Genomic DNA, 17328 nt, shown 5'->3' on the forward strand with positions numbered 1-17328 from the left:
CATCACCTGCTCTGTTCTTACTTTTGATAGGGATTAGGCATGCTGAATTCAGCATGCCTGCATGCTCATGATCAATATACAATTTACCATGGAAAAATGAAAAATAGAAAACAATATTTATCCTGTTTCCTGTTATAGACTCTACCGCATGCCATCCCTTTACCTGGTATCTATTTAGAGCTGAACTGCTCTAACCTTCAGTAAAATGACTGATTATTACCACTGCAACTTTATCTGGCTTCATCCTACCTCAACTCATCTATTGTCAAGATCCTATCGATAACTTTTTCCTTCATATTCCAACACATCCTTGGCTAATTATCCCTGTAAAATTCCTTCCCCCCCACCTCCCAACCAGATGTCATATCAAACTCAGCTTTTAACATTGTAAATTACATCAAGTCCTGCTTATATAACCCACATATATGCTGCATGGTCTCAATTGTTTTTTTTTCTCCAAATCTTCCTCCACATCCCTTCTCCAGCTCTATCATACGTATGTCTCTGCACCTCATTTTTTGGATAACACCTATTTTTTAATTGCTCTTTATTTCAAAGTTGTGATTTCACCTGCAAGGCCGACAGCTCTCTACAAGAAGCCCCTTTAAACCTACCTCGAGCCAAATCTATTCAGGTTCATGCTAAGTTTTCCATACCTTGTACTGTATCAAATGTTATGTGCCTGCAAAATGGCTTGTAACATTTTTTCACATTAAGTACACGTTGTTGTTCTGGAAGTGTTCACTGTGCGAAAATGGCACTGTAGCTTTGCATTTGGAGTAATGGTTTACATCACCAGTGATTGGAACACTGGGATTCAATTTCCACTACTGTCTGTGAAGAATTTGTACATTCTCCCCATGAACATGTGAGTTTCTTCCAGGTGCTCCAGTTTATTCCCATAATCCAAAGAGAAGCAAGGGTTAGGGTTAGTAAGTTACGAGCATGCAATGTCACCACCAGAAGTATTGCGACACTTGTGGACTGTCCCCATCACATCCGTTCATTGTAGATGCCAAAATGTTGCATTTCACTGTATGTTTTGATGTGTACATGCCAAATAAAGCCCATCTTTAATCTTTAAATTCCTTAATTCAAAAGTTTAAAGAAATAATTGCACGTAGCACATCTTTACAGCTTGAGGGGTTACCAAAGAGCTTCAGTGACCATGAGGTCCTTCCCATGTATTGTGACAGGAATCATTTAAGGAACATGGGAACAAAGTCCTCAAAATGGTGCTCATCAAAATATCATTTGAGAAGGTAAATAAGGCACCAGCTCAACATCTCAACAGACACAAATCTTTGATAGTGTATCACACCATCACTTATGCACTGTGCCAATCTAGATTTTGTGGGCATGTTCTGTCTTTTAACCTGTATTAATTTCCTGCACTTCACCAACTCAAGCACGAGTGTTCACACTTCAGTTGTGTGGGGACCACAACAGTTACATTGAACAACGGGCAATGATAGCATCCACACTTTTTGGAAAGCAATGGTTTTTCCCTTCTCTGCACATTGATAGCAACTTGCCAGAATGCAGGGAAAACAAAGTAAGCCTATAAACCACTTTCACCAGGAATGCAATCACTTAAGAGAAAAAAATATTATATTAAAGTTGAAAGAAGCACTACATTCAAAATTCTTTTTATTAGGTTAATGAAACTGGCAAAACAACAAGATTAAGAATCACAGATAAATGGCAATTGATGAGCATGAAATCTTTAGTTAGGAGTCTGGTACTTCTTGTAAGGTGCACATGGTGATTCAATTGAGTAACGTTTTATTACAAAACAAAACTCAGTTTGACTGAACAATGCCCATAAGTGGAATAAAAGTTCCAATTTTAATGATAAAGCAACTGCACTTAGAATCAGAAAAAAATTATACTGAACAGGGTAAATTAATGATTGAGGATGTATACAAATGATATATACATATTTTTGCAGTTAAAACAATAGATTTTATTATTGGTTAGTGTTGTCCTTGAAGTGCAACATAACTGTGCTACCACTAGGTGGCAATGAGATAGTAAAACTATTATCGCCAGCAGATAGGATTTCTCTGGCAGAGAGAACTGTTGGGATTTAACAAAGCAGAAGTACAATGACATAATTAACCTTCCATACATTCAAATAAAATTGCTGAAATGCAGAAGGATTTCAGTAAAACTCAGATAATTTGTGCATTTTAGGTCACGTCATTCGATTTTCAATTTCACAGAACAAGCAAATGTATTTAATAGTCACAGTATATGCTTTAAAGCGATTTGTCAGAAACCATTATTCCTTCGCCTATATGCTACCCTGCAAAAATAAACAGTGTGCTTACAAAATAATCTTTCTGAGAGTGTCTTGAGTAACTTCACAATTGATATTAGTGAGTCCATTCAAATTGAAAAATTGCCTTATTTAAAAATATATATATTGTATCACGTCTCCACCAAATGCAATAAAGCACAACTTTACACTGAGTACTGTATATGAAAAAGGAGTAAACATTTAAATATTGACAGGTGACTTTTCAACATACAGACACTGTCTCCTTAGCGAGCATTATTATCCCTGCACCCAGTGCTGGATTGTGCTTTTATACATGCAAGACTCATTACTTAAATCAGAAATTCTTAAGTAATAAAAAGTTGTATCAAGCAGATTTTACAAAATCAAGAAACTCAAACTGGTCTATCCTCATTACTATGCACTTGTACATTTTCCAATTAAAATTAGTTAGTTTTCTCTTACTAATAAACCATTTTGAAATATTCTTTTACAGATACAAATATGTAACTAAGTAGTCATTTTAATTATGCATTTATACATTTTACGTCACAGCAAACTACATGTTTAAACTTAACAGTCCTAAACCAAGTTATGAAGAATTCTAATGATTTTTATCATTAGGAAAGATTGTGACAAGAAAACTCTAGGTTACAGATTGCTATTACGTGCATATTGACTTGCAAGGGATGGGTTCTACTTCATGCAGAGACACACAGAAAAAAGGATAACAAGAACTTATCAGAATTGGAAGGAAAAACACCCTTCCTTATCATGGCTGTAGATAATTGCACACAAAATATTACAAAAGATTCACACAAATCAGCTATGAAACAAACCTGGAGGCCAGCCTTTTACATCTCATTAATAAAATTTCATTACAAGTACCTGAAAGACTACAGATTGTTTCTTGTATCATTTTTTAAAATCCAGCAAAAAGAATTATATAGTAATATATTAGAATAACAACGATAGCTTTCAAATTGTAAAGTCCATGATAATAAAATGCATGAATTGGTAATAAAATCTATTCAAGCTTTTATAAAGTGACTAATAGTTAACTTATTGGATGGAAAATTATCTAGTAAAAAAATAACTAGCCATACAGCGCTCAGGGTAAACATCCATTTTGTATTGACAATGATGTCACTCAACTCAGCCATTTACTATGCCATCTTTAACTGATCAACAATTACAATCAGATAACTGGTTAGCAGGTACTTCTTGTAACTCATATTAAGCGAAGTTTCAGAACAATGTTTAGATATTCAGGGTGAATGCAACAAATTATAGGTAGACAAACGTCATTCACAGAAGTGAACAAAACAAAACAGCAGGTAGTAATATCATTCCACGTACAAGAGAGGAGGTGCATGCACACAAGTGCTAAGTCATGAAAATCTACTGCAATGCTCTTCAATTATATGAAAGGAAGTAATTAGTTTCAAGTGTAGTTGCAACAGAATTGCAAAAGCAGAGCAATTTTTCAGAATGTAAACGATTATCTGAAAATTGACCAAGGACAAGCAGCATGTTAGATTTTACAGTGAATAAGAATAAATTTGAACAAAAGCAAAATCCATCTCATATCTAACCTTTGGATTTGTAATAAAATGGTGTCATTTCCATTGAACAGATTATACAACTATTTACCAAAAGATGCATTTTTCTTGTCAATATACTGGAAAGCAATTGAAATCTCTGCAGTGGAATCTTTAATATATATTCTTTATCAGTATGCACTTAATGATATTAGATATAAACATTTTAACATCTCTGTAAAACATAAAAGCACATTATTCTGTACTCTGGTTTTCCCTACATAAGTTCTTGTCAAAGAATATTCAAATCTAGGAACATTTTGAACCTGGCTCTATTAACAAGTGTAACACATTGAAAATTAGGAAGGATTTAAATTAAATGTGTTTTCTTTTTCTAAAGAAGTAAATAATTTGCAAAAATAATATTGCTTGGATTTACAAATAAGTTGCACAAATTGGTACAGCATTTTAGGAAGAATTTAGAAATGAATATTTTAGGAAAATTGGTGTCCATTAAATTGATACAAAACTGCAGAGCTAAAAAAGAATTTCAAATTAATATTACCTATTTTTAAAAAAATTGAATGCAGTACCATTGTCCTGTTTCATATCGGTTCATACCATCCAATACAAAAGCTGCTTTTGGACTTGAAATGATCAACAAAAAATCAAACTGATTTTGTTTTAATACATGGAATACGTCAACAAAACCAGCAGTGGTGTTTAGCTATACTACTTAAAATCTCTAAGCAATAAGGAAAAAATTGCAAAGGAATTATAATGTTTGTAAAATAGATGTATTTGACTCAATAAATGACTCTTCAAATTAATTAAAAGATCATTTATTAATTAGAGAACTTTTTTTTAAATCAAGTCTTAGAACTAAAAACACAACAAATTTTAATTTGGGCCAAAATCCCAAGTTAACTTAATTCGTTACTGCTCAATAACAATGCTGGATGGCAAATACTCACTTTTGGAGAGGCACTACTCAAATCAGTGAATACCATTCTCTACATATAGTAACATATTTATACACAAATGAATTCTAAAATATTGAAGATAAATGTATAGCAGAAAGTCTATTTCACGTGGAAGGACTTTTCTTATCCTCTCAAATTCTCCAATGCTTTTTTTTGCCTTGTATTCTAAAGGACCAGGTGTTTTGACTAATATTGTCCAAACAGTCAATTTTTGTTTGTGAATTCTGATTGGGATTTTTAGAATTGTGGATATTGATAGTAATCTGGAGCAGAAAGCTCAAATCATTTCCCCCTCTTAATTCAAAGGCACCATGTTCAATTGTAACATTTCAAATATAATTGCTGAGATTACATTATCTTCGGTCTGCGTGATCAAGTATCAGACCTTGTAAGAAATTTCATTCAGGGCCAAAATTATTTTTTAACTGATGAATATCACTTTTTGGCTGTAAAATGTTCTGGATTAATCCTCCAGGTATGGCCTACAGTTTTATGATTCTATACCAGTTCCCCATTGATTATCATATTTTATGAAAATTATCACATTTGTTTGGAACCATATTAATAAATTTGTTTAATGTCAATCTGTGTGGAGCTTTTCCAACTACATAAGCTTTGCAGAAGTAGAATTGAATATTCAAATAACCGGGGTGCAAAGAAACTACAAAAATTTTTTAAATCCACAAAATAATAAAAATAAAATTAAGGTAGACTACAAATCAAGAGACAAGTTGAACTCTTGTCTCTTCAGCTCAGTTAGGAATCTCAACTGGATCTTTGCAAAGACAATAAAACGGGATAATATTGTTTCCCAATCACAAGGTAGTTGTAACTGAGCAGTAATTGTTCTTCTTGGTGGTTCAACATCGATGGGCAATTAAAATTATTGCATTAATCTGCAGGTTTTAACAAAATGAAAGTGAAGGCACTTTTTAGAAACCATAAATGTCAATTAATATTTAATAGTGTTTTGGTTATCATTTATGTGACTTACAAGGAACGTCGAAGCAATTGAGAATTTGGTCCAGACAAACCAAATGCTGATTGGCATAGCACACCAAAACTTTCTGCAAATTCATACAATACCATTAAGCAGCTTGGGGTCAACAGAAAATACCGCAAAGGCTACAGCATTTAGTAAATAAAAGCATGAGTTATCTAACAACTCTGGTCCAACAGGCCTAGAGAAAACAGATTTGCTTATGATTGTAAAAAATATTGTAGTCACACTAATTTTATTTTCAAAATATCAAGTGTGGAAATGAAAACACTGAAGGCCACTGAGAGGATGTAATTATTAAAACAACTGCAGTTCAGCAGAAAGAACCATGTCATTAAGAATTCATCTGAGCTTGTATAACTTCCATTCCATTGAACCACTGAATTCTGTACAACTATTCATAGACATAGAATAATAGACTAATGATAGAATACAGAAATACTGAAATTTTATGTTCATGTCTTCTGTTTTCCTGTCTTCACAATGCATGATTTGTTTTAGCTTCCTGAAGAAAGTGCATGCATGCGCTTAGCTACCTCATAGACATAGGCAATATCTGGTCTCTTCTCTGGATCCGGATTAATGCAGATATTTACTAATTGGCGAAGCTAGAAAATAAAAGAATTCTTTAAATGACAGGAAAAGGACCATTATCAAGAACAAATATTATAAAATGCCTTAGCAGTGTACTATGTGTTCTTGGGACAAAGGTTCATTTACTCAGTCCAAAAGAACTATAAATCATGGCGTACAATATTGTGAGTGAGCTATTATATCTTTTCAACAGTGAAAAGCGGTTCCAAGTCAAAAACTACTCAAATGTGTTAAGTGTTTATAGTTATCAGTCCTATCTAGAAAAGACAAACTAAATCACTCAGATAAGCAAGCTAGATTAACTTTGTTTCTTGATATTGATGTCTTGTCTCTGGAACAGCTACTTATACTGAAAATAATTGAGCTGAAGCCATTTAAGATTACTTAACATTTGACACTATGACAAAAGTAATTTCCCCTTCAAACTGTGATTGACTCAAATTTCTATTGTGTTTAATTTACAAAGGTGCTAGTCAATGAAAAGGCAATAGAGAAAGAAAAAATAATTATGTTATCCATTAGAAATGCAGTAATTACTGGCTACATTTCATCACACTTGCATTTATTTTTCAAATAATTTTGTGCCATGTCAATGTAAAATACTATTTTTGCTTTTGAAATTAATAGACAAGTTTTAGATACTAAGGAAATCAAGGGATAGGACAAAAAAGTGGAAACTCTACTGGTCACTAATCTGTTGAAAAGCAGGGCATGCTCACTGAAGCACCTCACTTTCTCATTTTCCTACAGGAGCACTTATGGTTACATTATTTGCTATATTTTTTTATCAACCTCAGGGAGCAAACAATCCTACTCTAATGTCACAATAATGGATACTCACAGGAGAGAAACTGTGGAACATGGTGCACACGTGAAAAATGTGAGCCCAGAATAAGATGATCTTCTAACATATTACCGAGCTTGACTTACAAATAAGAAATAAATAACTATTTTTTCTTAGTTAAAATAATTGGTATATTTTTCAGTGCTATTACCTGTCTCAAGCTGCATTGATCATTAGAGCACAGCATTGCCAGCAACACATTAACATTAATCGATAGCCGTTTACCTCTTGGAATAATGTCAAGCATTCTGAAAGGAATTTGTGATCATGAGGAGCTACAACTGACTGTAATGTTTTCAGTTCCAGATGTCAGGTTTCAACATTATTTCGGATTAGCAGCATTATTCACATTCCACATTACAAATTGTTTCAGAGGAATTACTGGGTCATTAAAATATTTGCATTTCACTTTAACTGTTATACTGTAGTGACTTCCTGAATTCTCCCCAAAAATTATTGGACTTAAAAATGTTCATCTCTAAAAGCTGAGCTGTGGTATGCTTATTACTACTGCCACCTTTAGACCCATATAATAAATAAAGGTTTAGCTTAAATGTACACTATCCATACATTAGAACTTTTTAAAAAATACTGCTAAATGTCAAAAATTAGAAATAAAATATTTAAAGAAATTTATGACTTTGTTTTGTATGAACCAAAACATCTGGATAAAATTCATTACACAGAGTTAATTATGAAGATTGAATTGAAAGTCTTTAGGGGCAAATGCTTGTTTGCACTATACAATATTAAATTTTGTCCCTCATTAAGGGATAACTATTGTGTAACATTGCTATATAAAATAATTTCAAGCTGTGAGGCCATACTGGATACCAAATGTCACCGTGAAACAGTTTGTTCTCCTTCAACTGAGTTATGGGCAAAGTCCTGTCTGGAAATCAGAAACATATTTAACTGGGAGAGATTGTGTGTCATGTTTATAATTGCCTTTGGTTTTTGTTTTACTCTTAAAAATTACATTGTTGGCTTTTTATAGTTAACCAAAAATTAACCATTAGGCCATGCAATGACAGTTCAAAAATTTATTTTTGTATTCATCTTCTGAAGACTTTCAGAGACAAAATAATACCCAAGGAACTCAGCAGCTTAATTATTTTGAACAGCATCAGATGGCTCATAGAAATGCACACAATGTTTGGATTAGATTCAAAAGGCTCCGTGTATTTCTGTTATCTGCACTGACAAAGTCAATGCCAAAAAAAATTACTGTAGGTGCATTAATTATACTTCATAGTGGGATCATTTACATTTATTCCTTGACTCATATTTTATAGCATAGCCCATTAAGTATAGAATACCAAAACAAATTTCAATTGTAAAAAAGTCATTTACATTTTATGCCAAAAAATAACTATAACCAAAGTCCCTGTACTATGTTGTACATTTAAAGATCACCTAAATAGTCTGAAAGAGGATCAAGTGTCAAAAATACCAGTCTTGCCAGTTCTTGGATATCAGAAAGAAACATGTGCTTATTAGGCTACTGTATGTAAAAAAAAAACATGTATTTTGTTTTTGAAGTATTTGTATATTTTTCATAAAATAATGAGTAAGCATGGATGGCAATAACTATACACAATAACTCCATATTTGGAAATGAAACAAAGTAAATCTTTCTCTCATGCCTCTAGAAAAGAAGCAAATGCCAAGAATACTAACAAAAAACAAAGCCAATCTATTTCCATACACATTCACATTGTGTCAGGCTGGAAGGAAAGAAATGCTCCTGTTTTGTGCTAATTATCTCTCCGCACTGGCATTGCTGAAGGTAGGGGAGAAATGGATCGGATTCAGCCTTTGCCAGCTCTGGGACCTTCCATCTGGGCTGGTCCCTGATAATTGCCCCTTGGCTGCGAATACACAACCCCCACTTCACACTTAGCCACAATAAGAGGCTGAGCAGAGTAGCCCTGCAGGCAGGCCGACTTCAACCAACCACTAGTGGCATCATCATTAAATCCTGCCGAAGGTAGCCATAGCAACCGCCTGCTGAGGCTCCTCTACCACACTCAACATCTCCTAATCAGCTACCATGTGAAATGCAAATTCAGACAGTCTGAAAATTAGTCAAGAAGAATGGGGATGAAGATGCAGATACGTGAAATATTCATGTGCATCACAGCAAAAGCAGACAGTCTGAATGACACAATAAAGAACAACCTATGACATTTTTGCCATCTTTCACATTATTGTTTACACCTAGCTCTACCATCTAGACCACAGATTTTAAGCAATCTGTACTGACACATTTATATATACATTACTGGAAATGTGAAGTATTAGAAGGGATTTTTGAACAATTAGAAAACAAAAAAAAAATAAGTTTACTCCACATAAATTTTAATCCAAAGCAAATATTAAAAAGAAAAACTGAAATTTTGCAAAAGATTTCTCTCCCAATATCCCCCCTCCCCCATCCATTTCCAAATTTGGTTCTACACCGATGCCAAAACATAACTTTCCCATTAAACCTTTAAGAGTGCTTTTTAAGCACAAATCAAATAAGGTCATCCAGCAATTGCTATGGGATATAATTTTCTTTTAAACATGTTTGCACTTATTACTACAAGTAATAACAAGTTTTACTGATTTGTGAAATAAGAAATATATTATTCTGCATCAGTTTACAAGTGTATTTTCCTTTTTTATAAATGTTTAAAGGAGGGAATAAACCATTTTATTGCTCTTGAACTGAACATTAGAGCGGCATTCTTCCATTTTTCCCATTTCACCATCTTCTGCAAATGGCCAGGCTAAGATCCACTCAGCTGATGGGGATAAAGTTACAATTTACTAGCCTTAGTGCAAGGATGTTTGTCACAAAGAAAATCTAAGCAAAGTACAGTACAAGATAATTTGACACTCCCTTCCTCCCGTTGTAACTTAAGTGACAGAAAATAGCACTACAGGTAAATTTATGATGACTAACTTTTATTCCTCTAATATAAGGCAAAATACAGCTAGTTGCAATGAAAGCAAACACTTTCCAATAGGGATCCAATATTTGAGCATTATCTTATCTCATAATTCTTCTGTTGTTCTTCAAATCAAAAGATTGTCAATAGTTTGAACAAAACAGAACCCACCTCTTCTGAGTAGTGGTCAGAAGGAAGAGGAGGATAATCACATTGTTCGATCTTTTTACAGAGAGAATATAAGTTCATTTTATCACCATAGAATGGACTTTGGAGAGCAGCCATCTAAGGGAAAAAAGAGGAGAAATCAAAGAAAAGATTATTTCTGATGAAATAAAAGCATAGAAATATGGTGTTTGAATGAGAAATTTGATTTACTACTTTTAAGACCATGCAAAACTAGCTCTTTAATCACTCCACCTTAAAAAAGGTTCCTACATTTGATTTGCATTATACCATTCAAATAATCTCAGCAGACTGACTAGGATATGTTCTACTAAAACATAAATGAATAAACTTCACAAATCTATAGACCTCTCAATGTTTCAACCTCTGGTCTCTGCTTATAAGTAGATATTTGTGATGAGCACCGAGTACGATGAAACATGGATCCATCTAATTTTTTTTAATTTACTTAATTTAGCCCCTAAGAAAAAGAAGTTACCTTTTACGCAATGTTGAACCTCTTTAACAATTAGCACTTGCACAATATTATGCACCATCAGTAACATAAGAACAGAAATAGTGAATGGAAAGACCAACACGAGTTCCAGGTTTCCTGTGTTGGCACATGGTCAGGTGAAATCAATGTTTCTAAGCTTCAGCATGAAACTGATTTTTATTTAGGTATTAAGTGAAAGAGAAACAGGTTGTCTGAACCTTGCTTTGTGATGTATAAATGTTTTGATATTACCAACTAAAGTTACACAACAAAACAGCCCAGATTTGTAATGCTAAGAAATTAAGTTGCAGATGATTTGACACTTTGAATCCATTCACATTTTCATTACCAGTGCAAATAAAGCACACTTGTTTACCAACAGAAGAATGCACAATTGTTGTTCAACCACAGTAATTAAAATGTATACCTAAAGCGTTGCAATTTGTAATTACATTTCTAACTTAGGGTTATCTTCTTGAAATCCAAGTGAGATTTTGAGGGCTGGATACCCTGAAAACTGCAATTTTGCGCAAGATCTCATGCACACGATCTATACTTCTATGTGTGCATGTATAATATTTATGTAAAACATTTCCCTGCACTTGCTTTTTGTTTGCTAGCCTCAGTGTCTGAGCAAGGTATAACTATCTACCAGGATCCCACTGACCATTCTCTGAGTTTTGTAAAGCTTTGCCAGGATTTAGTCTTTCCTTTATCTAATGCAAACCAGATTGGAAAAGGAACTGAAATCCTCTCTTGAAAATGTAAGCAAATTATGCAAATGAAAGGTGTTGGAATAAAAAAAGTAAAATGACATATATATGGAAAAAAAAGTATGTCAACAGAAGAATTCTTATTTTTACTGTTCGAGAAGTACAATGATCAAAACATTGGATTTGATAGAAATTAGAAGCACAACAATCTGATCTCATCAGCCAATATAATGATAAACTTAAATTTCACATATTCTTTAAGAGATAAAAGTTTCACCAATTTATTAGTCCAAAATTTACAACCCGATATTTTTGCTATTCTACTTTTGTAACTATTAGAGTACTACAAAGTGTCATACATAAAAAAGTCAACATTTTGATAGCTGTTAGACACAGAGCTATTCCCAACTCCTCAAGGAATTGATCTAAATTTTGATTACACTGAAATGAAATGAAATGTGTGGCAACACAGATTTGTGCACCCCATCAACAGTCATAAATTCAGGAATTTTAAATAATAACTCTTCCAAATAAACTTGAATAATACCTGCAAGATAAAAAGCTGCAGGAGTTTTAGGGTTAACTTGTCCCATATTAATAGAACTTAATTTCTCAGATTTGGCCCCTTGCTGGGAATTAGTTTTTCAAAAATGATCATACAACCAACGATAAAGTCATCTATGCAGTGGTCTAGCAATGATATTCTTTTCTTGAACTTGAGATCACTGTAACAATAACGAAGTACTAAGAATAAACTGGCTTTTCCATGCAAGTCACTTTTTGTGATATTAACATAGTGGAATGGAATGACCTTTCAAAGAATGTCCTGCAAAAATGTAAATGCAGAAGACGCAATTAGCAAGAGTCCTATCCAGTTTTGGTCACTCGTGAGGAAAATCAAAAAATATGCATGTGACAATGTTACAACTAAATCTGCAAGACGATGAAGTTAAAGAAGGTTTCTCTAATCTTGTTGTTCAGACCTTCTACATTCAAGGTGTGAAATCAATACACAAGTAAATTCTAGTTATCACAAAGCAGCTAAATTTCATTGATCTGCAGCATTAACTGCTTCTTTCTCTACAGATGCTGACTTGCTGAATATCCCTAGTATTATTTATTCTAACTTTTACTTATTTGCAGAATCGTTGAAAGGGAGTTAATTATCCAGAATTTAGTGTTAAAATACTTTTGTTATTGTTCTTATATACAAATGACAGAGGAACATCAGATAAAGGGCATTCACTGGCATGAACATGCTTATTTTCTACAGGAGATACAAATTAAACTGACACTCCTGCCTATGTCAGGATAAATACCTGTTTAATAACATGATGTGTGTTAATTATTTTGACATCACCTCTTATAATGAAAATTAATTATAAGAAGTGTAGAGTTTTATTCCATTAAAACTCAGGTATAGGTCAGATTTTGAACAAGATTTTACGATCTGAAACATGTACCCTTTTACTTCCACTTCCCCAATATAACCGCTCTCACCCTACTTTACAAAATGGTTGTAGAGGTTAGATCACTGGAGATATTTAAAGTAGACACCTTCTGAAGTATCAGGGAAATGAGCTTATGCAGAATTGGCACACAAAAGGAGACAACAACTAGAGCAGATCAGTTATGGTTACACCGATAGCAGGGCAAGGTTGATGGACTTAGTGGCTCACAACTGCCTCTATTCTCTGATGTTCTCATATTCCTTTAATATATATGATTTGTCTTCAAAATCTCCCAATAATTTACCTTACCTCTTCATACCTGGAATTACTTCTATCACAAACCTTTAAACTGATTAAGGAGGTATACAGCAGCTTGCCCCATTTTCTCAATTATCACAAGCTCGTTTTCACCAATGGTTTCCACTTTAAGCTACTTGCCATGCAAAACATTGATAAAGTTCAAGCTTAACTAAAGGCTGTTGACATCAGAAAACAGCAACTTGTCCAACCTCGGTGTAATTACTGAGTTCAGGTTTCTCAATTATGTCACCTGAACCTCCTTTCTTCAGAAACGAATCCTGGAAACTGCCATAGGTACAATTCATATTGAATTCATTGAACCATACAAATAAAAATCTTTTGAGTTTTATTGCTAGAATGAACAGACATTTCCATAATGTAAAAGCAAAATAACCCACACAGCTTAAAAAAAGCAGTTACTAATGAAATAGTTTTTCAGCTTTAGTTTCACATAAACTACAAATGTGGGAACAATATACAAACTACTGAGAAAGACTGATTGACCTATCAGAAAGACTGAGAAAGAAGGATAAATACTGACAAACTTGTTTTGAATACAACAAAAAAATACACAGGCAAATATGGGTGAAAATGTTAAAACGTCCTATTAGCATAGTCTTTTACCTCTAACAGGTTCTGCATTGTCCCATCATCATGGCTAAACTATATTTAATTATCGACTATTATACTGTTAAATGCAGCAGCCAAGGTAAGCAGGATAAGATCCACAAATACAATTGTCAATAGCTATGTATCTGTATTTGGTTTGATGGTCATGGCAAATGGGAATGTCCTGTTTTAAAAGGCCAGCAAAATAACAGAGTATCAATATGACATTTCACCTTATGAATAGCACCTTCAACAACATAGCCAACCCTCATTGACTCATCAGTTCTCATATGCAGTCCTGAAACGAATATAAGAAAGAACAGCAATAAGCCATGTGGTCCCTCAAGCTATTTCAACTAGACAACAGGATTACAGCTGTTCCTATGCCTCAGATCCACTTTGCCATCCAATCCACATAACCTCCAAACTCAACCTCAAATATACACAGCTTGAGCAACAACTGCGGTAGAAAATTTAAGATTTATAACTTTCTGCATAAATAAATTTCTCATCTCAGACTAAATTGGCCAACTCCTTATTCTAGACTCTCCAGTTAGTAATAACAGAAATGAGTCTAGACACCTGCCCTGTCAACCCCTCCAAGAGAATTCAAAATTTTCCGTGAGATTACCTCATTCTCCAATGCTCCATGAACGTGTTCTAACCTCACTTAATTTATTTTCACAGGGCAACTCTACCATGCAGGAATCAACCTTCTGAATTTATACTATACCAAGGTACTGTTCTGAAAGCCAAAAACAAACATTTTACACAAAAAAAATGAAAATAATGGAAACAGTAACAAGTAATATCTATGAAGAGAGAAACAAGATCAGTGTTACAGTTCAATGAAATTTTGTCAGAAAGCCGAATAAAGGTTATCAACCCAAAAAGTTCATACTCTGTCCATTGATGCTCCTAGAAAAAAGGGAGCAAGTTTATTGGAAACATATTACTTTCACTGAGGAAGGGATAATGAAACTTCACACTCTATTTCAAAGGAGATCTCACCAAAGCTTTCTAAAAACTCAACAAGACTTCCTTGGTTTTCGTACTCTCCATCCTCTTTCCTGAAATGCCAGGATATCAACTGCCATCCAAATTGCTAACATCTGCACTAACATCCTTCAATGCACCAACATTTATTAGCTTCAAACTATTTAAAACAATCATATTTTATTTTTCATCATAGAAAAGGAATGATTGCACATCATGCTTCCTCAATATGAAGACTCAGCACCTTCCAGTTTATTTTCCCACCTGGCTTGGTGACTTTGTCATACTTGGTTGATAACATTACACAGACTCATTCATTAAACTCATGAATATAAATTGCAATAGCTGACAACCTACATACATATATTTTACTTAGCAAAACTAGCAACAGAGTACAAACCTGGAAACAACTCACTCAGTTCATCTCCAATTTACTCATAGACCAATCTTCAATATCTGCTTTTAAGTCAACCCAAATACAGTGGATTTCGGTTAATTGGGTCAGCCACTTATTTGAGACAACTCTTACAGAACTAACAAAAAAGGTAATAGAGAAAATAGCTGGGATTTATTTCATTTGGGACACTATGCTGCTTAATTGGGACAGAAGACTGTTGCCGAACAGTTTCTAACTAAAGTCAGTCGCGCACATTTGTGTAGCCATTAGACACTACCCCGTTCTTAGAGCAAACAGTTTTTAAATAGTATCAGTTGTGTGTGTTTGTATTCAAAAAGCAGTGATTTTTGCCACTGATATTTTTTTGGTGATAAATAAACAGTAAGACAATTCAGAACTGTTTTGCTCATTGTGATTTCAAGCATCCAGGCTTGGAGATGCCAGAAACAGCCAGGAGTGAAAATGAAATAATTTCAGTACTACAACAAGTTAGGACCTACGAAGAATTTGAAGGTATGGAAAATCATCTTGAATGTTACAATGAAAATGAAGATTTGAAGGATGCAATCATCAAAAGCATTGTATGAAGGTAGTCCATTATTTCCACTAGGTGTCTGTGCTGATCTTATTCACTTAGTCAGTCCAGTCAAAAGAACATGGCAGAGTACACTGGATGAATTCCTCCATCGATAACTATTGGGAACTAACACAATTTTATAGTACTGTAGTAGCATCTAATTTGTTCTGTATTTCTTTTAAATACATAATTTGTTACTCATTTAAGTGATAGCTCGTCTTTTTTTATATCTATTTAAGTAGTTCCATGAAACTTTGGTTAATTGGGGAGCCAACTAAATGCACCAAAATGTACTAATCCCGATGTGTCTCAATTAACCACAATCTACTGCACTTTCAAGTAACAATCAATGTGGCATTTTATTAATCCCATTTTGAAAATCCAGATAAAGTAAATCCACTAATCCCTCTTATCTACCCTGCTAATTATACCTTCAAAAAACAGATCTTGTTGGAAATATTGAACATGATTTTCCCTTCATAAATTTTTGCCTTCTAAGCTTAAATGCACCTCCATTGATAAGGTAAAAAGAAGTCACTGTTGATCCTGTCAACCCAAGGGGGATGTAAGTAACAATTCACTGGAATGATCACTAACCCCGGATGTTCAGAAATTCACATTTCCAGATTCTTCTCAAGCTACAATAGTGGACCTGGAGTTGGGAATAAAATTTTCTGACATTTTATTGCTGAGTCTATTGTTAAAGTTTTAGTCCTTCATCTCATCCTGTTCCACCCCATGCCCAAGTACATTGTGAATGTAATAGATGGAACTAGTCTTCAAAGCTTGATGAAACAAATATTTGATTGACAGAACTCAATAAAAATAATTTGCCAATGTACCATCAGCTGCCAAGTGAACCTTACAAAATTGAAGCAGTAAAATGATTCTCATTTTATTCTCATCAAAACACTTCAACAACTGTGAATTTGTAAATCTATCTGAATTAGTACCCACATCAATACAAATGGTGGTGATACACATGCCTCATTTCATAGCATTTAAAAATGACACCCACATGTCGAAATATGAGCTAGAATGACATGGTCAAAGTTTGAAAGTGTGTTTTATAAGATTTATCAGGTCTGTTATTCACCAATTAGAACAGATACAGTTCACCTCTTCAGTCAAATAAAAGCCAACCCATTTGTTAAGTGCACCCATCTTTTTGCAAAATATGCATTCCTCTTACATGTTTCTCAGGACTTGCACATCTTAACTTCTACATGAGCATTAAAATAGCATTACCAAACGATTTAATTCTAACTCTCTAGTTCAGTCAGTGCTGCCAATAATCATGAACCTTCAGAATTAAACTTGTGGCAGAAGGCTGAATCAGAGAAATTTACATCAATACATTCCTAAAAAAATTAAGAAGTGACATTTTTATTATGCCAAACAACAAAAATTCATGGTAGGTTGTGGTACAACCGGTGGTTACTGTT

The 17328-nt window shown here is 33.8% G+C and overlaps 1 protein-coding gene across 8 annotated transcripts in view; it reads right to left on the reverse strand.

The window, feature by feature from the left end:
• Positions 1 to 1829: 1829 nt before the first annotated feature.
• nek7 (NIMA-related kinase 7) overlaps positions 1830 to 17328 on the reverse strand; it is a 227554-nt gene continuing 212055 nt past the window's right edge. For 6 of the 8 annotated variants that reach the window (XM_072274173.1, XM_072274172.1, XM_072274169.1 and 3 more), the window contains 2 exons: positions 10351 to 10464; positions 1830 to 6413 (listed from right to left, as the gene is read on the reverse strand). In XM_072274173.1, the coding sequence (XP_072130274.1) occupies positions 6303 to 6413; positions 10351 to 10464 (225 nt within the window). In that variant the 3' untranslated portion in view covers positions 1830 to 6302. Of the gene's footprint in view, positions 6414 to 9678; positions 10033 to 10350; positions 10465 to 17328 lie in introns of those variants that run through there. The other 2 variants (XM_072274174.1, XM_072274176.1) reach the window with 2 other exon arrangements.

This window comes from Mobula birostris, chromosome 12, assembly GCF_030028105.1.
Source record: "Mobula birostris isolate sMobBir1 chromosome 12, sMobBir1.hap1, whole genome shotgun sequence".
NCBI lineage: Eukaryota > Metazoa > Chordata > Chondrichthyes > Myliobatiformes > Myliobatidae > Mobula > Mobula birostris.